This window comes from Saccostrea cucullata, unplaced genomic scaffold (assembly GCF_032062105.1).
Source record: "Saccostrea cucullata isolate Sc308-1 unplaced genomic scaffold, CSIRO_AGI_Scuc_v1 ctg4737, whole genome shotgun sequence".
NCBI classification, from domain to species: Eukaryota; Metazoa; Mollusca; class Bivalvia; order Ostreida; family Ostreidae; genus Saccostrea; species Saccostrea cuccullata.
Window position 1 is genome coordinate 53,941 of NW_026919566.1, and position 27,905 is coordinate 81,845.

At 33.4% G+C, this 27,905-nt stretch overlaps 1 protein-coding gene and 1 long non-coding RNA gene across 3 annotated transcripts; both read left to right on the forward strand.

The window, feature by feature from the left end:
- The first annotated feature begins 4,527 nt into the window (after positions 1-4,527).
- Positions 4,528-20,955, forward strand: LOC134233598 (uncharacterized). 2 transcript variants are annotated; one of them, XR_009985030.1, is made up of 4 exons: positions 4,528-4,978; positions 18,708-18,813; positions 20,644-20,726; positions 20,803-20,955. It is a non-coding gene; the product is annotated as an uncharacterized LOC134233598 (long non-coding RNA). The 2 variants fall into 2 exon arrangements; XR_009985031.1 differs by lacking the exon at positions 4,528-4,978 and having other exon boundaries at positions 18,678-18,813.
- LOC134233610 (uncharacterized) lies at positions 12,681-15,530 on the forward strand. Its single transcript, XM_062715591.1, has 4 exons — positions 12,681-12,756; positions 13,393-13,670; positions 14,021-14,216; positions 14,479-15,530. Exons 1-4 carry the CDS (start codon positions 12,681-12,683, stop codon positions 15,528-15,530), a joined length of 1,602 nt encoding a protein of 533 aa, XP_062571575.1.
- Positions 20,956-27,905: the final 6,950 nt, after the last annotated feature.

Here is a 27,905-nt window from a genome sequence, read left to right on the forward strand (position 1 = left end):
CAGACAGACGGACAGACAGACAGACAGACAGACAGACAGACGGACGGACGCCGGACGCATTACTATCGCATAAGCTCTTCTGGTCTCTGACCAGTAGAGCTAAAAAAGGGGGGAGGGGTGGAGGAGGGTAAACACACAAAAAAAATTAGTTAAGTTGGGGGGGGGGATATTCATTATTTTAACATAATTGTACATTTGAATATAAATTCGGAAAAATAAATACAATGCATTATAGCATATCACAAATAATTTCCCAGTATTTTTCATATTCTGAAAAGAAAATGGGCGCTTTAGATGGCGATTCGGCAGGAATAGTGGCTCATAAAAAGAATTAAAAAAAATACCATTGATTTATACATTTTTTCAAAACCTAGCCTATTACTGTGTTGTTGGTAAATGTAAAATGGGCAAATATTCATTTAAATATGTTTTATTTTATTTTAATATGCACCTTAATATAGCCGTAGGAGTAAAATGATGAAAAAATCGACTCTTTTATAGCCGTTTTTCATTAATTTCGTTGTTTCTGGGTCTTCTCTCCATGAATTTTAAATGTGTTATCAGTGTATTTTTAACCGTAAAATTTTTTTCCAGTTGTTTGAAAAATGGAGAGACGACCCAGAAATACTAAAATCTAAACTTTTTACATTAATTTTCTGGTAGAAAATTGACAAAGTCCAAATGTATAGGGCTTTGGCTTTAAATAATGATTTAAATACAAGCTATGTATAGTGTTCCGCGGTAGCTACATTGGTTTGTCGCTGGATTCGAGCCATATCGAAGCAGTAGCTTAGGTTCGAATACAGGGATTTCTTTTATTTTATTTTTCTTTGAGCTTGAAATTTTTGAATTTTAAATACTCCTTGAATAAAGTTGCAAATTATGTTTTATAAATTATTTTACATTGTTTTATATTTCATTGCGTTTACATTTTGTCTTTTATAGTGCTAACGTTCTCAAATGGAAATAAACATACATGAACCTGTAACTACAAAGTTACACCTGATGAAAAAATATTGATATATTAAAAAAACTAGCAACTTCAATCGTTCTGTTACATTCAATATTTTAGTGCATTTGAAAACTGAGCACAAAAATTATTAAGTGTTAGACTTCTATTACAGTGTATATTCTATTACAATCATGTAAATGTACAGCTGATGTATCCAGCATACTATATATTAGATAATTTATCTTTCTTGACACCTTATAATTGAAAAAATTATTTACAAATAAACAAACATAAGACAGAAATCCAATCCCATGCAGTTTCTATAAGATGTATAAGATACGCATTGAAACTACATGGTGCTTGGACATTTAAATCTGAATTGTTTCGTGTCAATGATTCCTGCCGACTGCCCATCTAGTGCGCCCACTTTCTTTACATTTTCTTTCAGGTATTATAGCTTTTTCAACTAATATTCTATCTATACTATTTTTTTCTAGCGTTGCAATACTTAATTTAAATACATTTTAAAACCTACTGGCAAAAATAAATTGTTTAACAGGAAGTTTTATTATATTGTGTATTCTAAACATGTTTGTACTGTTGAGTTTCCCAAACAGTATATCCTGTCTATCAAAATTAATAATAATAAACACCATATTTTTTTTACACAGAAATACTCAAAAATAAATGTTTAATTGTTTCAACTTCTTGTTTACATAATGGACAAACAAGTGAATCAATTAGTTTAAGTTTATAATTGTATTTATTTGTTGCAATATTCCTGTGCAGAATTTGATATTGCATCCACTGGAATTTTGCCCTTTTTTGTGACTTCAAATGGTAGTTCAAATATATTATTCCATTCTAACTCGCCAATTCTTAATGGATTCCCCAAAATTAAAAAAAAAATCTTATGTTTGATAAACTTCCATGATATAGTGTCAAAAAACTTTTTAAAAAGTCAATTATCATTAATAAGCTTGGAATCTGTATATTCATTATTTTATTCAACAGGATTTTCAATCGTTCAGCATTACAGCCTGAGGCTATTTCATAAATCACATTCAACAAACTGGTTGGGCGATAGTTTTATAAGAATTGTTTTAGTTTTCTGTTTGGGTGTGCAAGTTATTATGCCTAACTTATTTGATTCAGTAAAATGTGATAATTCATATGAGTTGTCTAGTGCTCTTGTAATGATGGCACTTACGAATATGAAAAATGAGAAAAGCCCTGGACGAGATGGTTTCACCTGCGAATTTTTCACTTTTTTTTGGCAGGACATACGAGGGTTGTCCCAAAAAGTCGTAGACAATGTTTATAACTTTTTAAACATGCAACCAATACTAACAAAATTTTGCATAGATATAATATAATCAATGCTCTTTAAAATTGTAGATTTTTAAATATACATCTTTCATATTAATAATATTAGGACGATTTAAATGGTGGCCGATAAGGTCTGTCGGTGCACGGAGAAAATTCGGAAAAATTTACGCATATAACTATTACATTTGCTTTTATTAGGTCACCTGAGTAACTCAGGTGACCTATTGCTATCTGTTTTTGTCCGTCGTCGTCCGTCGTGTGTTAACATTTGAACATTTTCAGCTTCTTCTCTGAAACCACTGAACCAATTTCAACCAAATTTGGTATACAGCATCTATGGGTGAAGGGGAACATAAATTGTGAATTTCATGGTCCCTGCCCCCCTGGGGCCTGGGGGTGGGGCCAAAACCACTAGAATTATTGCAATCTTTAAAAATCTTCTCCTTTACTCCTGGACATCAAGTAGGCACACTGTTGGCATGAATGTATTGAGCATTGAGTCCTCTTCCAAAATTTTGAAATTCATGGCCCCAGGGTCAGGGTTTCTAGTGCTATGGCGGGGCTATATAGATTATATAGTAAAAATGCATTATTTCTTTTAAAATCTTCTCTGCTCCTGGGTATTAAATAAACTAACTAAGTACATAGTTATGATGAGCAAGAGTGCCTCTTCCAAAACTGTGAATTTTATGGCCCCAGCGATAATTCTTTAAAGTGATGATGTCATGATGACTTCAGTAGCACTTTGTTACTCAGATCAACCTCTGAGTATTAATTAATAGAGTAAGCATGCTAAGTTTATAATTATGCTAAGCAATGGTGCCTCTTTCAAAATTATGAATTGTAAATTTCATGGCCTCTTGTTTAAAACACGAACCAAAGTTATTTGTTTGAAAGTTGTTACACGATACTCAGGTGACCTATAAGGCCCGTGGGCCTCTTGTTTCTTTAGTACTATTTAAAACATTGAACTCAAATTTAAATCAGTGAAATCAGAATCAAAATCTTAATAAGATGTCAAACTTTCATATAAATAGCATTGGAAACAAACGATTGGTGTCATGATTTTCAAGGTGTTGTTGGAATTGAGTTTGAAAATGACGTCGTCAAACGCGTAACCGGCGCACGGATATATAATAAATACTTTTGAATAAGGTTTGTATACATCATAGACAGGAAAAAAGAGTACAGAAGTGACATTACACAGTAGATTTTAATAGGGGAGTTATTTTTAATTGGCGTGAGATTCAATGAGAGTTTTTCCTCTATACCAAAAATAGTAACAGCATGTAAGAAGTAAAGTACATAGGGGCTTGTCTTCCGGATTGTTAAATGTAAAATAAATTTGATTGTTAAATGTAAAATAAATTCTAAAAATTTTGAATCTTCTTTAAATACACTTAAAAGTTGTTAAAATAAAGATCCTGACACTTTTCAGGCAAGAAAAACCACGTTTAAAAAAGACGTACCACACCTATATACATGGGTGTTGCTAAAACGCGGAACGGAAAACGGAACGGAAAGCGGAACGGAACGGAAAACGGAAAATTTATGTTAAACAAATAGCCTAGATTCGATATAAATTAGATATAAAAGCAACATTCTTTATATAAAAGTCATATCTTATACAAAGTTATGGTAAACACTGGCTCGTGTGCATGCAATGGTCTATAAAATACATGTGCATACTTTCTAGACTCAAATTTTGAGTATCCATCGTATCGTACTTTTTTTTTCCTTTTTGGGAGTTGATTATATCAACGAGTCTATGTCAGTGGGCCAAGACAGGAAGTGCAACTGACAAACAGCCGCCAAGGAAAATGATCATTGCGAATAAGAAAATAGTTCCTCATTAAACTTACAATAAAGGAATTATAATTCTTGACAATGTAGTCCACAATCACTGTATTCAACTTTAGTCTGTCATTTTCATTTCTTCTTAAGCATCTGTCACCTAAATAATCATACCGATTCCGATATGCATTCATACATTGTGCAAGTATTCTAATTTTAAGACAGGAAATTCCCTACTAACAAAGCTTCTGCAATATGATGAGAAAACATGATGGTATTCTGGTGGTTAAAAACAGAAAAAAGTTTTGATACAGTATAATGTACATAGACAATAAAATAGTGGGCTTAATAATCAGATGTACTATAAAAGTTAAGGTCAAATTGGAATACAGAGAACAAAACTTCATGTCTAGCCTAGCCGTTTTGTTTACAATGCATGTGTATGGAAAAACCCCTACATAAACAAATACATGGGCGCAGACATTTTGGACACCCAAAGTTGTGCGGAGGAGAAAATGCTACCTGGCGCGTGATTGGTCAATAAGAGAAAAGACTTGTTATGTATTTGACAAGTGAAATAAAGTTGATAAAAATCTCATATCAAGACTTGGGTTTCTTTGAGATATATAGGAGTAACAGGTAAAAATTTGAAGGGAGGGGTGCTCTTTGGTTAGAGATTTTCAGTTGGTGTCAAACGCACCTTGTTGTAAACAAATGGAAATTGAAAGTAAAAGTGCCGCGTGACCATATATTTTTTCTGGCATGTTTTGTTTTCCAATATCTCGAACTTTCACGACAAAAAGGTCATTTGCCCGAAATTCAATATATGTATCAGTGAGAGGGGCTCACGTTTGTATGGAAGTCTATGGGAAAACATTTGGTGGTGTTTGTCCTATAGAAAAGGTATGATTTCATCGATAAACATTGATTACAGCCAAAAAATCAATCAGTTCCTATTTTTTTGGCATTGAGATTATATTTTAGTTAGTTTTAACTATTTGTTTAAAAATTAGAGGGTTTGGGTAAATTGAGGCTCACGATAGGGACTGCACATAGTAAAAAAAAAATGCCAAAATTTTGCCCTAGCTCTCATATTTTCAATAAATGTACATGTAAATAGTTTTAAATAAATATTTATGCTGAAATTTACTGTGAATATTGTAGATAATACAATATCGATATTTATGGGCATCATCAATACACAAAACATATGAATATCCCCCTCGCAGTTTGAGAAATTCATTTAAATCCATGTATTTTATGAGTGTAGACATTGGAACAGATTGAGTAATCCTCTTTCAAATTTGTGTTAATCAGAGTTGATTGAATAATTTATAACAAAATTTGACTGTTGTTAACTAATTAGGTGACTTTGTTTTTACATAAGGGGCATAATCCAGCAGAAAAGCCAGTTTCAGTCATGTAATCAGTGCTGGCTTGAAAAAAAGTTATACTTTTGGTGAAACTTAGAGATTACTTGTAGGAAATTTAATTGAAATTACAGTACAATATATTTGTGCAGAAAATACATTGAAAATGCAATAAATATGCAAAATTATAACTAAAAAAATTATGAAAAAGGTGTCTGAATATCCCTCCTTTTTGCCATATCCAATCTTGATATTCTGCTGAAAAGGGGGGGGGGTAATTTTGTGCTCTAATCATGCTGAAAAATGAAGGATTTTTGTTTAAATTGGGTTTATTTGAATAACAAGAGTCATATTTATCTGCAGTTATTTTTTTTCAATTTCTTTGATATTTTTTGAAATAATTATCTGAGTAAATTCTATTTTAACATGTTTATTTTAAGTACAGCTATTTATAAGAACCAGGCAGAAATAAAAATAAGTGATTCATGATAGTGATAGATTTTTCAAAAACCCTCATATTTACATTAAGATACATCAAACTAAATACTTAATCACAGTTATAAATGGATTTTATGCACGGTTGATTAAAAAATGAATTCAATATATACTGAAACAGTCAACAATATCCATTGAAAGGTGTCTGTACGTGCAGGTGATTTTTTAAAAAAGCCCGCACTCTCATTGAATGTGAATTATAAAATATTGAACATCCAGTGTCAAAGAGTAAAAAACATTTAAAAAACCCATGGGTTATTTTAACTACGAATAGATACAGTGATTTTAAATTATGTAAAAACATGAAATTCTAGTTATCTCCCTTGGCACTCTTCTGTAAAGAAGTCGAAAATGATGCATTTCACTCTTCTGTGTAGAAGGAGATAAGAGGTTGATTTTTGTTTATTATGACTTTGAACAGGTACTTAGAGACTTATATACTTACAATAAGTAGAGATTGACATATATATTTCATCAAAAAAAGATCTTTATGGACAACCATTTGTCCTGTAGTTTTTCTTTTTTGTCTGAGTGTGGAGTTTCACCTCATTGTCCAGAAGAAAACAATTTGATTCTTATAAAAAACTGCAACAAAGACATTACAAACCATCTTAAATTTTTAAATATTGGAAATATAGCATCAGAGGGGCATTTAATATGCCTCCGAGCTGGCATTTTTACCACGGCCGAGGATTATTTAATCTGCCCCTTCCACCGATACTCCCTTGGTGTAAGATGGAGGAAGAAAACTTCGTGCTCACACCCAAGGCACAATTCAAAGGCCAAAGCCGAGGTCGGGAGGAGCATTACAGTTTCAATGTCAAGGCACTTCTATACAGTGTATGGAAGTGTCATTCCTGTTGGCTCAGGTAATACATTACATCCCTTAATTGTAACATTAAACATCTAATAAAATGCTTATATTGTTTGTTCACACTCCACATGTTCCATGTAAAAATTATTGAATCTACAGGGATTTTCTACTGCCCCGTATAGCATAGGGGCTTGTCTTCCAGATTGATAAATGTAAAATATTTTTTTTAAATCTGTATCTACATTAAATACACTCTAAAAGTTCCTTTGATAAAGATTCTGAAATGATCAGGCGAGAAAAATAATGTTTTTAAAAATAGTATTACATCTATATACTTAAACTCTCAAGGTGCAGTACTTTTTTTAAACATTATTTTTCTCGCCTGATCATGACAGAATCTTTAATAAAGCAACTTTTAGAGGGAGTGTATTTTATGAAGATACAGATTTTTTAAGAATTATTTTACATTTATCAATCAGGAAGGCAAGCCCCTATGCCGTATAAGGCCATTCCCATTTTCAAATTTCCTTTATTTACATCAAATGTCACCTGTCTGGTGCCTCTTGACAATTGGCCTTGTATCGATGCTGACACCTGTCTTGTATAAACTAGCCAAGTGACTAATATACACTTACACAGTAATGATGAACTGTAATGACTTAATATACTACATTTGTGACTGCGTATTGATATTCTCTCTTATGCAGTCAGTTACCTAGTAAATATGCTCTGTCTAGGTCAATTAGCAATTATTATGTTTCAGCATTGCGTTTTTAAAAAATATGATGTAATCAAACTAACAAGTACCCAAGTCAGCCCCCAATTGCAAGTAGTATAGTCCTGCCTCTTGAATTACAACTTAATCAAAATTCTCAAATTTTCGGATATAGTATTAACAAAATATAACAAACTACCTTTCTCTTGACAACACAATTCTTATTTTTCTAACACAACATAATTCATTTATATTTCTTGTATATAACATATGATCCCTATTTTTGAAATTGTCACCTGAAAATATTACTTACGTTTCTATTTAATTTCTTTTCCTAAATTCTTATGATCATTTTACATATCTTTTTATTGACTAGGGGATTTTCATTGAAAGTAGATATAGTGATAAATTATATTTAAATTAACATGTTACTCTAGATGTCCTTTACATTTTATTTTAATAGGTTTATGCAGTAAATGCCGTAAAAACCTAAGTGATGAAATGAAATCATTTGAGGTAAGATTTACAAAGGGCAAAATATTAAATACTGATTATATCTTTTTCAAAGCCTTTTCTGTTAAATTAAAATCTAAATAAAGTCTGCAAAGTAAAAATTACCTGGGTTTAATAAAAACTTAATAGATCCATTGGATAATCATGTTTGAAAATGCAAACATGTATAAATTTACAATTTGTTAGGTAGAAAAAATTCAAACATTGATCAATTACATTTTATATACATTTCATACTTGAACACAAATTGCATCTGTAGAAAGGAAATCTAATAAGTGTCCATGCAGTCAACATGCCCTTGTATGTAGCATGTTCATCTATGCCTGTAGCCTTGAATTCAGCATATAATGATATAAGTTATATACACCATGTACCACGTACTAGTCTAATTCACAGCAGTTAGTTATAAATAATATATTTGCATGTATTATATATGTACTCTCCCAAGTAGTAGTACGCTCAAATTATACCAGTTCATTACATGAACAGCATTCATAGATCTGAATTCTCTATCTTCAACAATTTTCAAACTCAGCATAGAATGTGGAAATACCATGCAATGATTTAATATAGTGTACTTTCATGTAAATTAGTTGAATCTGATTCGAGAAAACCTTTGTTAAAAAACACTATAAGTATAATATAATAAATACTGCATGTATTCGACTGCACCTCTGTTTACAGTGGTTTTCTTAAAATTAAAATTTTCAATGTTACACTCTCAACTACATGTAATATTTATATAATGTACTGTTCTGCTGTAAAATGACCTAAAATATATGTTATGATATATTTCAGTGTTGTCAAAAAGAACTCCTTGCTTCTAACTCCAAAAAGGCCCAGAATGACACAGCTGAGGTAATACATGTACCAAAATTTTATTGAAATACCGGATTTTTAGGTCAACTCAGGTGACCTATTGCTATCTGATTTTGTCCGTTGTCGTGCATCGACTGTGTTAACATTTGAACATTTCAGCTCCTTCTCTTTTAACACTGAACCATCGACCAATTCTGGCATATAGCATCTATGGATGAATTGAACAAAAAATTGTGAATTTCATGGTCTTTGCCCCCCCCTCCCCCTTGAGCCTGGGGGGGGGGGGGGCAAACCCACTAAAATAAATGCTGCTCCTGGGCTTTTAATAAACTAACCAAGCACATGGCTGCCTCTTCCAAAATTTTGAATTTCATGGCCCCAGGGTCAGGGGTTCTAGTGCTAGGGCAGGGCTATAAAGATTATATAGTGAAAATGCATAAATGCTTTGAAATTCTTTTTTCTCTGCTCATAGGCATTAAATAAACTGTCTAACCAAGTACATAGTTATGTGGAATAAGGATTCCTCTTCCAAATTTTTGAATTTCATGGCCCTAGGGTCAGTGGTTCTAGTGCTACGATTGGGCTATAAAGATTATATAGTGAAATGCATATTTTTTTAGGTTCTTCTTTTCTGCTCCTGGGCATTAAATAAACTAACTAAGTACATAGTAATGTTGAATAAGGATCCCTCTCTCAAAATTGTGAATTTCAATCAACAACATGATGAAATAAAATTTATAAAATTTCCTAAATTTTGAAAGAAGTGGCCCCTGGATCAGTGGTTCAATCCTGTTGGATGGGGTGCACAACTAATGAAGTTAAAATGCATTTTCTATATGTTACTCTGATCTACGTCTGAGTATAAAGTAACTAAAGTAAGCATGCTAAGTGTATAGATATGATAAGCAATGATGCCCCATTCAAAATTGTAAATTTCATGGCATTTAACACAAATCAAATTCAATTGTTTGAAAGTTGTTACATGATACTCAGGTGACCCAAGAGGCCCACGGGCCTCTTGTTAAAGTAAAGTAAAACATTTAAATATCAATTTACTTCTCAATTTTCATTTCATATTCAAATATTAATGCATTGTATCTTATATTTTCATGTAAAATATGGTAATGGCTTGTAGGATAGGATATCAATACATGCAATTTAAATTCTGTGTGAGGATAATACGCATACCATATACAAATGAGGAAATATTGCAAAACGAAATCTGATTTTCTTTCTTCATTTTCATTTTGAGTTTATTATTTACAATAAATATCCTGAATACATTAAAGAAATACCATTTCTAATTAAAAATGGGTTTTTTTCCTGGAACGAGTTGTTTTGTTCATTTATATACAAAAAAATTATAACCATATCAATTTTTAACAATATCAATATTTTGTATTGCACATTGTATTGTGGCTCCAATATCTTGATACATTTTGATACAGAGAAAATTGAGTTTCCCCAAGCCCATTTGCTTGGCATTCATTTGAAATAGTTCAAATAGCCTTATTATCTATCATGATATTAATATTTTTTTCAGCAATCCAGGAGACTACGACCAAAAAATGATAATTACAGTGAAGATTGCAATTCAGAGACTTTGTCACAGGTATTTATTTTGAAGATTTAATTACTCTCTGCAAAGTAAATCAGTAGGAATTCTACTCAACAAGTTACAGAAGATATAAAATATTTTACCTCAAGCACATGCAAGGTGTGTGTGGTGGTGGGGTGGGGGTGGATAGGTGTTTGGTGGGGGGGGGGGGGGGGGGCTTCTGTGTCTCACTTACTTTAAGGATAATTCTTTGCTGTACATTAACAATTCAAATTTTCATTTGGAAACTGATTTCTCCCCTTCTGTAGGTATACTGAGGATCACTGGTAAACTCCAGTTTCAATATGAAAAAACAAGAGCCCCTTTTCTCGGCATACACTTGGCACATTGTTTTCAGTAAAACCATTGAGGCTCGTGCCCCTTAAGTCTCTTGTTGGTATTCCCAGTCATAGTTCAAAGGCCAAATATATAGCTGTGTGACTTAAATGTTGCAGATGTGAAGCAAACTTTAGCACCTAATAGATCTTTAAAAAGTTACACATATTTTCTTCATGAAACATTGAAAACACTATAACTGCTTTGAAAAAGGAAAAGAATTTATTTTGTCTGACTTATTTAAGGAATATCTGTCTAGTTAGTATAGTATGCCAGGGCATCAATGCTAGTGAGAAACATGGGATAATTTGCATAACAGGCAAATCCTTAAATTTCCATTTCATTAGAAATAATTCAAATACCCTTATTATCTGTCATGATAATTCTTGTGAAATAAAAGTGTAGATTTAAATTTTCAAAATGTAGATATAGAATAAAATTACACAAGATTTGTCTTGCCAATATTTTAATAGACCTCGCCCATTGATGTCAAACACCAAGACAGTCACACGAGATTTACTTGCAAACTTGGCCTCCTTAGCATCAGAGACAAATGTGCTCAAGATTTGCAGGCATATAAGGCTTCTTAGCTCCTGGCCTATCGACATACCGGAATATACATTCCGGTAGAATCATCAAGAAATCAACTCCGCTTACTTTCACAGAGTTATCACAGAAAAAAAAATAGAAATGGAAATATTTCATTTTTCAAATTATGTATTTCTAGACTGAGGAATCAACCACCTGCAGTTTGTCACAGGATTCAAGTTGGAGCACCACTTCAGAAGGTCAGAAACAGCTAACTGATGGAATAGATAACCTCAACAATGCTCTTACATCTCTAAGTGGTGGTCAAATCAGTCCAATGAAGTATCAGCTGCAAACACCTTTGAACGAAGTTCAAGCCAGTACAAGGAGATATTTGAAAAGGAAGGCCACGGATGCCGTGCACACAATTCTAGATCAGATGGCCCCTGGACAATCAAGACAACTGCTCGGTTTACTTCTTGAAGACAACCATCAGGACAAGAATGAGCGAAATGATAAAACAGAACTTGAAATAACAGATTCAATTCTTCAGCTCTACTGTGAGGCTGAAAATAATGCCCTAAAGCGTCAACTCCTGTCTCTTTTATCGTTACCAAACGCACACAGTAAATCTGAACTCCAAAAGCTTATTCCTGGTCTAACAAAGTGGGAAATTGATCAAAGTCGATTACATGCAGCATCTCATGGCGCGGGCACCTTACCAGTAAGTGTGGGACCAGCTTTTAGACACCGCATGAATAGAGAAAAACTTGAACATGCATTGTCATTTTTTTTAGATCCCAAATTCTTTCAGATTTGTTCATATGGAACCAGAGATCTGCATTGTGACAATGGAAAGACAATCACAATACCACAAGTAGTGAGAACAACCTGTCACTCTTCTTTACTGAGCATGTATAAATCATACTGCGGGGAAATGGATTTTATTCCATTATCTGATTCAACATTGTACAAGATCATGTCTACCTGCTCTGCTAGTAAAAGAACAAGTTTATGTGGTCTTGATAATATTGCCACTGATGGTGCAGCAGCCGTAGATGATCTTGTACAAATGTGTGAGCGTTTAAAAGAATTTGGATCTGGATTGAACACCATAACCAGTTTGACAAATAATTTAAAGAACCTGAAGATATATCTAAAATCGGAATATAAATTCAGTGTAGGACTGTCTAGTGAATGTCAAGATCACTGTTTAAGGTTCGCTCTGAGTCACCCAACCAATGTGTTGCTCCAGGAAGAGTGTGACCATGCACATGAGGAACTTTGTAGAAAATGCAACCTCATTGAAGAAATAAGCAGTGGCTTTCTCGAGGAAGTGCAGAAAAGCAGATGTAAGTTTATTGATAAGAAATTTTAAAAACTGTAAATAGGAGCATAACTATTTTTGCATCAGTTGGATGACTAAGAGCGAACTTAAAACAGTGGTCTTGGCGTCCACTGGACAGTCCCACACTAAAGAGCAAGAGCCACTTTGTACGTTAAAAGGTCCTGAGAATATCTGAACAATCAAAACGACTTTGTTTATGTTGCAAAAGCAGTATTCATCACTTGGGGTGTTGGTGACCATGTATCCATTAATCATGACATAATTTTCCCTTTAGTCAATGCATTATGATGTAATAAAATGCGTCATTTTCCCCATATCCTGTAATTTCCTTCGAAAATGGCCTGAAGTTGAAGTATTTTTTCAAAATTTCATATAGAGCACAACCTCTGATCCAAAATATGCAAATACATAATGAAAGATCTGTTTCTGAAGATCAAAAAGCATGTTTCATTTTTTGGATCATGGGCTTTGCTCATATTTTAATTCTTTGCTAAAAGTAGTCAAATATGTATGTTTTCTGCAAATTTCAAGAACATTGCTATTTTCCAAAGCGTGTTTTCTAATATTTGGATTCTCAAAAAGAAATGTTATTATATGAAATGAAAGCACCAAGTGTCTACTTTATTCTGATATATGAAATGGAAAAGAGGGCCATAGTAATTAATTGATATAAGTACAGGGCCATTTTATGCATAAAGTGAACCTAGCTCTTTGTTAAACATAAAATTTGATAATCAAATGTTGAAATTTCATATTTATGGTTTGTCATATCTTATTTACAGCATCAGAAATGGTGGAAGAATTATCAATTAGAGTGGAGAAGGCAATTGAAAAAATTTCTGATTGGAAAGCTCACATTCTTAGAACCCAGAATCAAGAAGAAGGAAGATACAAGATATTGGAAGAGCTTCAGCCTCATCAGCTACTCATCATCATGGACTGGGCTATGAAATTCATTCCAGCAATGTACAGAGAAAAGCAGTCAGACTTTTTTGGTCAAAAAGGCATGAGCTGGCACATTTCTGTTGCTGTTTTCAGAGCAGAAGATGGATCATTGAAGGTATTAGCATATGCCTGATACATTTTATTTTGTGAATGTATCTGTTTTGGAACATTTCAGCAATATTCACATTTTTAGTTTGCATTTGCCCCAGGTAATATTTTAGAACTGTAATTAAATTCAGAATCAACATGATTTTTTGTCAAATTTTCTTTTGGATTATTGATTGCAGAATACAAGGCTGCTGATTGATAAAAAATTATCAAGTACTCTCTTCCTCAGCAATTTACATTGATGACAAAATTTTTACTAATATATTTAGATAAGTTTATATGATGCATTCTATATTTTTTTTTTTAGAATTTTATATTGTCAAATGTTAAAAATGTTTGATCTTATTTTTTTTTTAGCACAAGACATTCACGCATATTTTTGGCGCAGTCAAACAAGATTGGTTTGCTGTCGCATCAGCTCTGGAGCATATCCTTCAGACTTTAAGGGTGCAAAGGCCAGAAGTAGAAGAAGTATTTCTAAGGAGTGATAATGCTGGGTGCTATCACTGCGGATGCCTGTGGCTGAGTTTACATGGAATTAGTGAAAGAACAGGTAAGTGGACAATCAGTTGCCTGCATGAATTTTTCACACATAAAAAATATTTATTTTCTCAATTCTTTTGTCATATCAGAGAACAATTTTGTCTTGCTTTATATTTGCCTTGACACAGTTGTGTAAACATTTAACACTGTCCTTTTTTAAATTCTCCCTATAAACAGTAAAAGTTCACTTACTTTAAATGCTATTGACTGCATGCATGTATGTCTATAACAATCATATTTTAGTTTGATGCATTACTTTTTTCTTTCTATAGGTATCAATATACTACGATATGACTTTAGTGAAGCCCAAGCAGGCAAAAGTTATTGTGACTCCAAAATTTCACACATGCGCTCAAAAATAAGGATGTTTGTTTCATCAGGAAAAAATGTAATAACACCATTTGACTTGAAGAACGCAATCATGGATGGAAGTGGTGTTGTGGGATGTTATTGTGCAGTAGTGGAGGTTGATAAGAAGAAGCAAACAATGACAAGTCATTGCTTCAAAGGCGTCTCTTCTATCAGCAATCTTTCTTTTGAAGGGGAAGACATCATAGCCTGGTATGGCTTCAATGTGGGCATTGGTGTGAAGATCAAGAGAGAGGATGCTTTGAAAACTGAGCAAAGTCAAACAGGACTTATCATACTGTCTGACTTTGAAGAAGAGCCACAGACACAGTATGGAAGTATCTCCTCTCAGAGAAAAGAAAACTGTCCACAGATTTTCCACTGTTCCGTATTAGGCTGTAATCAGCATTTTTCCTCCTATCAGCATCTTCTAGAACATATAGAGTTGGATCGGCATGTGCAGGAAAAAAGCTCTACATTTGATGAAATTCGACATCTTTGGTCGGAGACATGCCATTCAAATCTGTTCATGTCCAAGCAGGTCCTACAAATAGGCACTGATCTTCACTCAGTTGAAGATTCAAATTCATCAAGAAAAAAGCTTCCCCAAGGATGGGCACTAAAAAAGGCAAGAAAATTTGCCCGCTTTTCTGTAAAAGTTAAAGAATTTCTAATACGAGTGTACCAAGAAGGTGAGAAATCAGGAAGAAAAGCTAATCCAAATGAAGTGGCCCAGCAAATGAGATCACTGAGACATAGCAATGGGGAAAAGTTTTTCACTTCAGAAGAATGGCTGCAGCCTTCTCAGATAAACTCTTATTTTGGTAGACTTTCTTTGAATGGAAAGGCCAGTGGTTTCAAGGAGGAACAAGAGAATGATGAACAACTGAGAGAAATCTTGCAGTCAATAGAAGAGGAAGAAGAGAGAGAAAACATAAGAAACACGCTGTTGTTTGAAGATGGTAGCACTATGTGATGTGAATTGTGTGACTGTATACAGATAGAGACATCTGCATATTGATGTGAATTGTATGGTTGTATACAGGTAGAGACATCTGCATATTGATGTGAATTGTATGACTGTATACAGATAGAGACATCTGCATATTGATGTGAACTGTATGATTGTATACAGGTAGAAACATCTGCATATTGATGTGAATTGTATGGTTGTATACAGGTAGAAACATCTGCATATTGATGTGAATTGTATGGTTGTATACAGGTAGAGACATCTGCATATTGATGTGAATTGTATGATTGTATACAGGTAGAGACATCTGCATATTGATGTGAATTGTATGACTGTATATACTAGAGACATCTGTATATTGATGTGAATTGTATGACTGTATATACTAGAGACATCTGTATATTGATGTGAATTGTATGACTGTATACAGATAGAGACGTCTGCATATTGATGTGAATTGTATGATTGTATACAGGTAGGGACATCTGCATATTGATGTGAATTGTATGACTGTATACAGATAGAGACGTCTGCATATTGATGTGAATTGTATGGTTGTATACAGATAGAGACGTCTGCATATTGATGTGAATTGTATGATTGTATACAGGTAGAGACATCTGCATATTGATGTGAATTGTATGGTTGTATACAGGTAGAGACATCTGCATATTGATGTGAATTGTATAATTGTATACAGATAGAGACGTCTGCATATTGATGTGAATTGTATGGTTGTATACAGGTAGAGACGTCTGCATATTGATGTGAATTGTATGATTGTATACAGATAGAGACGTCTGCATATTGATGTGAATTGTATGGTTGTATACAGGTAGAGACATCTGCATATTGATGTGAATTGTATGGTTGTATACAGATAGAGACATCTGCATATTGATGTGAATTGTATGGTTGTATACAGATAGAGACGTCTGCATATTGATGTGAATTGTATGATTGTATACAGATAGAGACGTCTGCATATTGATGTGAATTGTATGATTGTATACAGATAGAGACGTCTGCATATTGATGTGAATTGTATGGTTGTATACAGATAGAGACGTCTGCATATTGATGTGAATTGTATGGTTGTATACAGATAGAGACGTCTGCATATTGATGTGAATTGTATGGTTGTATACAGATAGAGACGTCTGCATATTGATGTGAATTGTATGACTGTATATACTAGAGACATCTGCATATTGATGTGAATTGTATGGTTGTATACAGATAGAGACGTCTGCATATTGATGTGAATTGTATAATTGTATACAGGTAGAGACATCTGCATATTGATTGTATACAGATAGAGACATCTGCATATTGATGTGAACTGTATGATTGTATACAGGTAGAGACATCTGCATATTGATGTGAATTGTATGATTGTATACAGGTAGAGACATCTGCATATTGATGTGAATTGTATGATTGTATACAGGTAGAGACATCTGCATATTGATGTGAATTGTATGATTGTATACAAGTAGAGACATCTGCATACTGATGTGAATTGTATGGTTGTATATACTAGAGATGTCTGCATATTGATGTGAATTGTATGACTGTATATACTAGAGACATCTGCACATTGATGTGAATTGTATGACTGTATATACTAGAGACATCTGCATATTGATGTGAATTGTATGACTGTATATACTAGAGACATCTGCATATTGATGTGAATTGTATGGTTGTATAAGGGTAGAGACATCTGCATATTGATGTAAATTGTATGACTGTATACAGGTAGAGACATCTGCATATTGATGTGAATTGTATGGTTGTATACAGATAGAGACATCTGCATATTGATTTGAATTGTATGGTTGTATACAGGTAAAGATGTCTGCATATTGATTTTTTTAAGATTAAGAATATGCTCTTTCTATGGAATCAGATTTTTTTAATTTGTTGTATTTTTCTGGATATGCTTCTAAAATAGGTCATTTTGGTGAAAAATGAATTTTTGTGATATGTCATTGCCATGGTAACAGAATATTTAAATGCATAGTTTTTATTAAATTTTATTAAAATAAAGAATGTGTTCTTTCTATCCAATGTTATCAGATATCTTTAACATGTGTGATTTTTGTCTAACTATGCTTTTAAAAATGAGTAATTTTTGAAAATGAATTTTTGTGATATTTCATTGCCATGGTAACAGGATATTTTTTTTAAAAACCCATGGGTATAACTGAATTTTATTAAAATTAAGGATGTGCTCTTTCTATCCCAAGTTATCAGATTTTCTTTACATGTGTGAATTTTGTCTTACTATGCCTCTAAAAGTGATTATTTTGTGAAAAAATTGTGATATTTGGTTGCCATGGTAACAGAATATTTTTGAAAAAAAATTGGGTTTAATTGAATCTTATTAAAATTGAGAATGTGTTCTTTTTATCCCATGTTATCAGGTTTCCTTAACATGTGTAATTTTTTTTTTACACTTTACTTCTAAAACTGGATATTTTTGTGAAAAAATGAATTTTTCTGATATTTCGTTGCCATGGTTACAGAATATTTAAAAAAAACCCATGGGTTTTATTTCATTTTATTAAAATAAAGAATGTGCTCTTTCTGTTCCATGTTATCAGATTTCTTTATCATGCGGGCCTTTTTCTTAATATGCTTCTAAAATATGTTAGATTTTAAGAAATATTGTAAAAAGTGAATTTCATGAAACACTGTATATTAAATTGACGTTCAGCACCTTTTATAAATCCTGAATAATTTTATCCTTATGGTAATTATTAATCATTTTGTATGTACTTTTCAGGAAAAAAAGATTTATTTATATTTTTTTCATCAGAAGAGGTCTGTTCCTGCGTTAAATAATAGCTAAATTCACAATATTTTCAATTTTTTGCTTGGTTGCCATGTGCGTTTACATGGTGCATTGTTTCCATGGCAACAAAGGCTGACCAAAAAAAATATGTTGTCCAATGATGTTCCCTTGGTCCATGAAGCAACATATTAAAATTTTGTAAAAATCTGAATTGGTCATGAATCACCCCCTGCCTGGTTCTTACAAATAGCTGTACTTAAAGGTATTACATCACAAATGCTTAAAAAAATTTCAAAAGATGGTGTAAATAATTAAAAATTATTACATAAGCTACTAGATGCATTTATTAGTATGTTTTAATAAAATAAAATGTATTTCAGCAATGCATTATCAAGAAGGAAGAGATTAATGAACCCTACCCTCTTACAATGAACAACACATGGACACTCTCGGGATGATCCCTTTGCTTTCATTAAGAGTTCCAAGGTATGGTTTTCGTAGAAAATCTAGTTAATCTCTTAATATTTAAGTTATTTAGAACTTTTTATAGATTATTAGAAAATAAATTTCCTCAGAACTGCGGTTATTTAAACACTTTGCGTACAATTGAGCACTGTATTCAGTCAGACAATATGATTTATCTGCCCTTGGCATTTAATCAATTTATTAATTATGTCAATAATAAGAAATGATATGCAAATAAATATATTTGCCTTTTATGAGAATAATTATACATATTCAACATCAATTACATGAAATGTTCATGAAAATTGGCTAAAATGTAGGTCACCCCCCTTCAAAATTACAAAATTTTCAGTGGGGATGTATTTGATTCTCTGATGCCAGCAACCCACTGCTGATGGAATTATGTTCCCCAAACGAAGTTGGGGAACATATTGTTTTTACTCTGTTTCTTATTATTATTATTATTATTTTTCTTCTTCTTCTTCTTCCTGGGTACTTTTTTGTCCGGGAATGATCTCGTAAACTATACATCCGAATAAGGTGAAATGTTTTTAGGGTCAGTAGACATGTTATGTAGATTTGCGGAACGAAGGTCATTTTGCGCGCACGTGCTTGCAAGAGCATGCACGTGCAACATGTGTAATGACCGATTTAATTGATATAGGCGTAACTTTTTAAATTTTTGATGAAATGCTTTGAAACTTATAATATAAGGATATATTAGTAGCATAGACAATATGACATGGTCAAAATAGCAAGATCTCACGCGCATGCACGTGCGCTTTGCTCTGATTGGCTGAAACTAAAGTCTCAATATCTTTCTTGTTTTTTGACGAAATCCTTTGAAATTTTGAAAATAGCCATGCATTAGGATATCCTACAACATGATATATAGCAATTATCATGAAAACACGTGCATGCACGTGCGCTGCAATCTGATTGGCTTAAACTTTAAATAGCTATAACTCCCTTGGTTTTCAACCAAACAGGATGGGATTTGGAACATAGATAGATATAGTAGATTTCTACAAGAAGGTATGGCCACTAATCACATGCATACACGAGCGTGTACGTGCGCTGCAATCTGATTGGCTGAAACTTTAAACAGCTATAACTCCCTTGGTTTTCAACCAAACGGTGTGGGATTTAGAACATAGATAGATGTAACGGACATCTAAAAGAAGGTATGGTCACCATGCTCATGTATGCACGTGCGTGCACGTGAAATAAGCAAAATAAAAAAAAACAATTGAATGAGAGTATCTTTTTAATTCTTTTGTATTAAATACTTTAATATTAAGTATATTAAAATATATAGATTGTGTAGACAAGATGATATGGTCATTACGCACATGCATTTACATGCGCACGCGTGCAATGCTAAAATTGATGAACTTTGTACACTTCTGGGTAAACGTTTTTAAGTCTCAAATGCATCGAGTTTGTCTTATTTAATGAAGCTTCCAGGGAATATGGCACCAAAAGGGAGTTGGGGAGCGTTTGGGGAACATCTGTAACGGTCCCCGTTACAATTAGCACTAGTTTGTTTTAATCTTATGTACATTTGAACTAGATATAATTCTCTTTCTTTCCATCGATTATTTTATCTACATTAGTTTTCACTCTTTCCATAACCCAGCTTTTTCTTACAAAAACCTGCTGATTTTCTTCATTTTTCATTAATAACGGGTACCTGCTACCCTGAATGATTAATATGATCTACCTTGAGAAATTATTAGAGATAATAAGAAAAACAAGCAAAACATGTGCTAGATTAATCATTTTATTTTAAAAGTTTGAAAGAAAAATAGAAAAATGCTTCAATTTATAGACATCTTTTCTGTTTCACAGATGTTGGTCTGATTGACTGGGGTGTGAAATGTAACAGCCAATGGTGTACTTAAGCTAAGACTGTCAGTCCCAATATTCAAGAGGTGAGATAAGCAATGGATATATGTTCTAAATTTACCAAATTGATCACTTTTTATAAATGTTTCTTTTACTCTATAGGAAAAACCCCTACATAAACAAATACATGGGCGCAGACATTTTGGACACCCAAAGTTGTGCGGAGGAGAAAATGCTACCTGGCGCGTGATTGGTCAATAAGAGAAAAGACTTGTTATGTATTTGACAAGTGAAATAAAGTTGATAAAAATCTCATATCAAGACTTGGGTTTCTTTGAGATATATAGGAGTAACAGGTAAAAATTTGAAGGGAGGGGTGCTCTTTGGTTAGAGATTTTCAGTTGGTGTCAAACGCACCTTGTTGTAAACAAATGGAAATTGAAAGTAAAAGTGCCGCGTGACCATATATTTTTTCTGGCATGTTTTGTTTTCCAATATCTCGAACTTTCACGACAAAAAGGTCATTTGCCCGAAATTCAATATATGTATCAGTGAGAGGGGCTCACGTTTGTATGGAAGTCTATGGGAAAACATTTGGTGGTGTTTGTCCGTATGTGTGCACCTGACTCAGGCTGATTGATAACTCAGCGGGCATTGTGTGCTTGCGAATCTCTAATATGTGTAAAGCTTAATTTAGATAAGATCTCCCCACTGCTGCAGAAGTGGCCTATACTGCATGGAGATTAATATTACTTCTCGCCTTTTACTTTTGTGTCCGGAATGATAGTAAATGAAAGTATACACAGGGTGATTTTTATATGCGTAATATATGAAGCTTGCTAATTTCTTTTGTTTGTGGAAAGTTGTACAGTTACACAGTATAGTGAAAGTCAATTTGCGTAATGACTGTTTGACTAAGCAAAATAAAGAGTGGAAATAGATTATTGCAAATTGTTGGCACATTGAGTATTTTAAGGACGTGGATGGATGTTGGGGTATCCAATTTCCCTCTAACACAAATCTCTGTAATACGTACTAGTGCATACACATTTTGGGGAAAAAAAGGCCAAATACACACGTAAATTACAGTGTATGCTTTGTGGTTTAACAAATATCTCGCTGCAATTTTATTAGATTTCAAGGAAATCGGTCTCAAAAATATAAATTGTTAAATTTAAAAATGAATTATACCAGGCAAAAAGGCATAATTAATATATGTCATAATCGAACGAGTTCTATTAAGTTTGAAAAACACCAATCTGTTACATCACATATTACATGAACTACCCCGGTATACTTACATGTATATTCACATTTTTGAACATCATTGAACTTATTTTATTGTATGTACACGAAATATTGAAATGGGGTTTTAGCCATTTACCAAAATATATACTCGTATATAATAAAAAATATTAAAAAGCAACCTAGCTATTAAACTTTTTTTCAGAATTTACTCCTGCTCAATCTGTGAAAAAGTCAACTGATTTTTTTTAAAAACTCAATACCTGGTGTGTATAAATCTGTTATTAATTTTGCTGTAGTAAATGTAATTTCTGAATCTGATAGATTAACCCTACACTTAGACATTATACTATCGATGATAAATTGTTTATATGGGCTTGAATAGTCTTTTTCCTATTTTACAAGATGAATATTGTGAACCAAAATCTATATTTGTGAAATACCTTCAAAGTAAAACTCATTAATTTTCTCATCACCAATTCAGATTGTATTTGTTATTTTATTACAATTAAATTTCATTATGTCGAGAAACGCTGTCCACTTTATTCATGAATTGATTGTGAGGTCGTAATCGTTTGATGATATTTTTATCAAGTTATGTTAATATTTATCCATATTAGTATTTCCCCATACCCAAATTAAAATAATTGCATTTTCCCCACTGGGTGCGTTATTCATTTTCTCTCAAATTTGTCTTGAATGTCATTTTCATCCTAAAACATGTATGAAAGTGCAAGTTCCATACCTTCATCTAAGATAAGGACGAAGTCTGTGAGGAAAACGATTTATCTAACAATATTTCGCATATCATTCAATTTTTTTTTCAAATTACTAGATCACTTAATTTTCGAGACACCTTATTTTCGCGAGATAGTCATTACATGTAACTATTAGCATGACAAAATTTTTTTTTACGAATTGTGGTCATTGTTCTTTAAAACTGTAAAGAGTACTTATATATTTGCGAGAGAGAAATTTTCGCGATCATACTGTCTCGCTTAGTTACGCGGAAATAAATTTCTAATAAAAAGTGATTTACAGTAGAACAAACCATACCGCTTTGACTCTGTAGGATCACGAAATCCACTTAAACATTTGCTTCTCACATACCTCAATCAAGAAGCATTAATATAAGTATAATTTGGAAAGTGGGGAAGGTTACACATATCGAATTCAGGTTCGAATCCCACCGAAAAACTTGGAGACCGGTCCTTCGGATGAGACCTATAAACGAAGGTGCCTGGTCGCAATAAGTGCTGGCTCAAAAAAGACCCCTCTCTGCTCAATGGGTGCCGAGTATAAGTAAAAAAAAAAATTGCAGCTCTCCACCGGCAAGTGGTGGCATCTCCATATGAGTCAAAAATTCTCGAGAGGGACGTTAAACAATATAAATCAATCAATCATACATCGAATTAATTTAATTATCAACTCCCATCAGTACTTTCAGTACTTTGATTTTATTAGAAATGAGAGTTCATTCGTAAAAAAAAAAGATATACTGTCTCGGAATATGGCAGATGGAAAAAAAACTATACTTGATATCAGTAAAGACAAATATAATAGGTGCCCAAACCCACTAATTGATTTATTAAATCTTATGTATTTTTTGGACAGGGGCGGACCTTTTTCAACTTCACAGACCTTTCCAATGTGCGGGAAAAAAACTTTTAAAAAGATTTTACAAAGTCATTCAAATACCCCCGCACGTACACACATGTACCACATAAAGAAACAAACTTTAACTTTATTGAATGTAAAAATGCTACATTAAATTTACCACAGAAAAGTTTTCCAACCTTATCTTTTCAGAATTTTAATATAAAGGAAGCGACTCTATTTTGTATAAAATTTTAACAACCACTATAACATTAGAAATGTTTACCCCAGTTTGCCAGGAAGGTAAATCTTAAGAATTTTTTACATTTTATTTCTCTTACCATTGTTTGTTTAGATTTCAAATATATCCTCCCCAATTTTTTCCAAAAATAACCTTTTTACTTTATAAATGTTCATTGAAACCTACACAAGTTTAGTTCATGGAATTGATAGGTTGTTCCCCTCCCGAATCAAACAATTGTCTTTTTTCGTTTGTCAGATTCTTTGCAGTTGAGTTTACCCCCCCCCCCCCCCCCCACACACACACACAATTTCAAATTTAATTCTACGTTACAGCTGTGCCAGCGATTTCCGTGAATAAGAGACTGAACATTACTAAATCAACTTGTACTTAATAATGAGGGATAAAAGATGCATATGATTTATCGTTTATGATAAAATTTGTGCATTTTAAGTGATTTAATCTAAAACAAACATATTCCGTTTTCCGTTCCGTTCCGCTTTCCGTTCCGTTTTCCGTTCCGCGTTTTAGCAACACCCTATATACATAAACTCTATAAGGGACGCAAGATAGATAAGCAGTCAAGTGACCAGACGTGTTTTTTACAGCTCCTGAAGATCTTATCTCTACTTAGCTTAACAATGGAATAATAATGAGTTTGAGTGATAATTCTAATCTTTTCAAGTCACTTTTGGACTCATTTACCGGATTTTCAAGATCGTTTATTTTAACTAATGATCTGCCAACGGAATCTGTGGGACTTAGTGTAAATGATGTGCCAAATTTCTTGCAAGTACAGGAAAACCAGGAAAGTGTTACAATTACTTTCAATGGCGACAAGTACCCCATCATTTTAGATCTGTTGGAGAAGAAACTCCTATTATTTAAAGACAGTAATGAAAGGCGACATGGATCTATTTATAAATCACAGGATAAAACTGTCACTGTTACCATCTACGAGACAACAAGCTCTCTACATATCCAAGGGGAATCGTATTTTTCTTGGTATCAGGAGTTCCTCACGGACTTGAATAAATTGGATCTAAATTTGGAAACAAATTGTAAGACTTTAGATGAAACATCTCCTCAATGCACCTCCATCCCTCAGGGTAAGACATCACAGAATTGCCATCAGTGTATTGGCAGTGCCAAACTTATTCAGGAATTGTCTGACACCGTCAAGCTTTTGTCACAGGAAGTCATTGACCTAAAACAGCAACTAAATGGGTCAAAAAATGTCACCTCGCTTGTTTCAAGAGCTACCCAAACAACTCCTAATAGGACAAAACAAAAGGAGACATCAACAGACGGACTCCTTTACATTCCAGCTGGTGTATCTAGGCATACCCAATGCACCCTTAAAGCTCCGACAATATCCAATAGTACATGTACCATGACAGATGCCAGTGAAGCTCATACTATGAGTTTTCCTACCTCGCCAGATTCAAACACCAAACATGGAACAAATCAACCTAGAAAGATCCCAACGGATAAATCTGTCCTCATCATAGGAAGTTCCATACTGCAAAGGATCCGCACCAGAGGATTGCGTTCAAATGTGTAGGTCAACACAAATCGCGGGGCAAACATCTCCCATATACGGTCCAAGCTCTCAAAAATGGATGTTTCTTCATATCGTAGTGTAATCATCTTGGCTGGCGGAAATGATGCATCTAGACGACGAGACCCAGAGGCAATAGAAAATGATTTCGCAGAAGTAATCACCGATCTCAGAAATCGGAATTCTAGTATCAGTGTATTTATCTCGGAAGTATTACCAAGGCGTGATACAGACACCAGTGAAGTTAATGGAATTATTAAAAGTGTATGTGAAATGTATGGTTGTTCAGTGATTCCAACTTCTAAATTCTTTGGTCGTGGAAATCCCAAACAAGAGTATTATTGGAAAGACAACATTCATCTGTCAGACAGAGGTACCACAGAACTGCTAAAAATTTTCCATCAATACGTGAGTATCCTCAAAGTCGGAAACGTACGTACGAATGGTGAAGAATCGGAAATACTTGGCAGTACTTCCTTCCGCCGTCCAGCCTTCTGTTATTTCTGCGGGGAAAGTGGACACATATCACGACACTGCAGACATGGAAGAAAGTTGGACTGCTGGAATTGTGGGGAACTGGGTCATAAAACCAAGCTTTGTCCGAATGGACACTAGGAAACTGGCAACGAATGTGTAGCCGACCATAGTTCCCAATCGATTTCTCTTGACAACAATGTTTATTCGACTCTTAGTAGATTATGTTCAGAATGTAATAAGATCCACTGTTCATGCAAACAATGTGAATATTTTTCTCTAGATTTTGTAACAAATTCAAAAAATTTAATTACTTCACCAAATACTTCTAAATTCTCAAAACCAGACAAGAATACTCATAGATTTCATACCAAGAAGGTTTCACAATCTGCTAATCATACGATATCTAAAAATGAGAATATACATGTACCACATGTACTGAGCAATAATGGGTTTGGTTTGGTGAAAAAAGGTCTAAGATTTGGAAATCTAAACATATGCCACTTATTGCCTAAAATTGAAGAAATTAAACTATTACTTCATGACAAACAAACTGTAAATATTTTAGGACTTTGTGAAACCTTCTTGAATGATCAAGTCAGTGATTCTGAATTGTATATTGAGGGTTTTGATATGGAAAGAAAAGATCGCATTCTGAGAGCAGGTGGTGGTATTGTCTACATTTCTAGTAATATAGGATATAAACGTAGGCCTGATTTTGAAATCAGTAATATTGAAACAATTTGGCTGGAATTAAAAATTAAAAATTCTAAACCAATTTATTACTGTTCAGCATATCGTCCACCATCTGCTCCCTCCTGCTGGGCAGAGGACCTGGCTAGAGAGATTAACTGTGCCTCCTGCTGTGACGATGCAGAAATTATCTTAACAGGTGACTTTAATGTAGACTTATTCAAAGAACCCCCACAAAGTTGGACATATGCTATGGAAGAGTATGGTTTTTCACAATTAATTACAGCACCAACTAGAGTAACTAATACCTCAAGCACCCTAATAGATCACCTTTACACCAATAAACCAGATAACATGTGTGAAGTAAATATACCTTTTATAGCCATCTCTGATCACTACCCAATATGTGCCACTAGAAAAACAAAATGCATGCCGCAAAAAGGAAAACACATAGAAATTCAATATAGAGACTTCAAAAAGTTTGATGAAAATAAATTCCTCCAAGACTTAAAACATGTAGAATTTAACAATCTCCTCCAGATGCATGACCCTAATGAAATACTAACTGAATTCTATGAATTATTCAATAGCGTACTTGACCAGCATGCACAGGTTAAAACAAAACGAGTAAAGAGTGAAATCCGTCCTAAATGGATGACACAAGAAATAAACAATGCTAGACATTTACGGGACTCTTACCACAAAGAAGGAGACATGGAGAACTATAGAATTTATCGAAACAAAGTTAGCGTTCTTATAAACAAATCAAAATCTTCTTACTATAAAACAGCGATTGAACAGAGTTCAAATCCCAAAGAAATGTGGAACTATCTTAATCAATTAACATGTAATCTTAAGAATACAACTCCATCTCATGTGTCTTCTAATGGGGAAATTGTTGATAATTTACAGAATATTGCAAATACTTTTAATAACCACTTTACGGATGTCTCTAACAAGCTTCTTTTGGAAATGCCAAAACATGATTATGATCCTAATATCTTATGTAATTTTGTTAGGTCTAAGCTTGATGAGGAAACCTTGTTTAGTATTCATCAAATTGAGGAAAGTGAAGTTTTTAACATGTTAAATTCTCTAAATATCAATAAATCAGCTGGTATTGATTTTATTGCTTAAACCATTACTTTATTTCGGTATCATGGCTCTGTCCCCAAAAGTGATGATTTTCCTAAATGTTGATGCGATTGTCAGTCGTAAACACGCGTTTAATCAACAGTAAACGGATACAATTTCTTCGATTTGAGCTCATCTCGCTGAATCGACCCTAAAATAACGGAAGTTGACATGGTTGCACGGTAACTCTGTTTATGAGTTAACAGTTTACAATTTGACACTTGCTCTGTTTATTAAAAGTTCTCTAACCAGTTTCATCTATTCTATTAAAAAAAACTCTCATATTACGGTTATTTGACTAAAGAAAATAAATTAAATATA

Excerpts from the sequence above, each read along its gene's own strand:
- LOC134233610 (XM_062715591.1), top strand. The coding sequence starts at position 12,681 with ATGACTAAGAGCGAACTTAAAACAGTGGTCTTGGCGTCCACTGGACAG. Across the intron at positions 12,757-13,392 it reads TAAAGAGCAAGAGCCACTTT|CATCAGAAATGGTGGAAGAA; the intron begins GTACGTTAAAAG and ends TCTTATTTACAG. Across the intron at positions 14,217-14,478 it reads TGGAATTAGTGAAAGAACAG|GTATCAATATACTACGATAT; the intron begins GTAAGTGGACAA and ends TTCTTTCTATAG.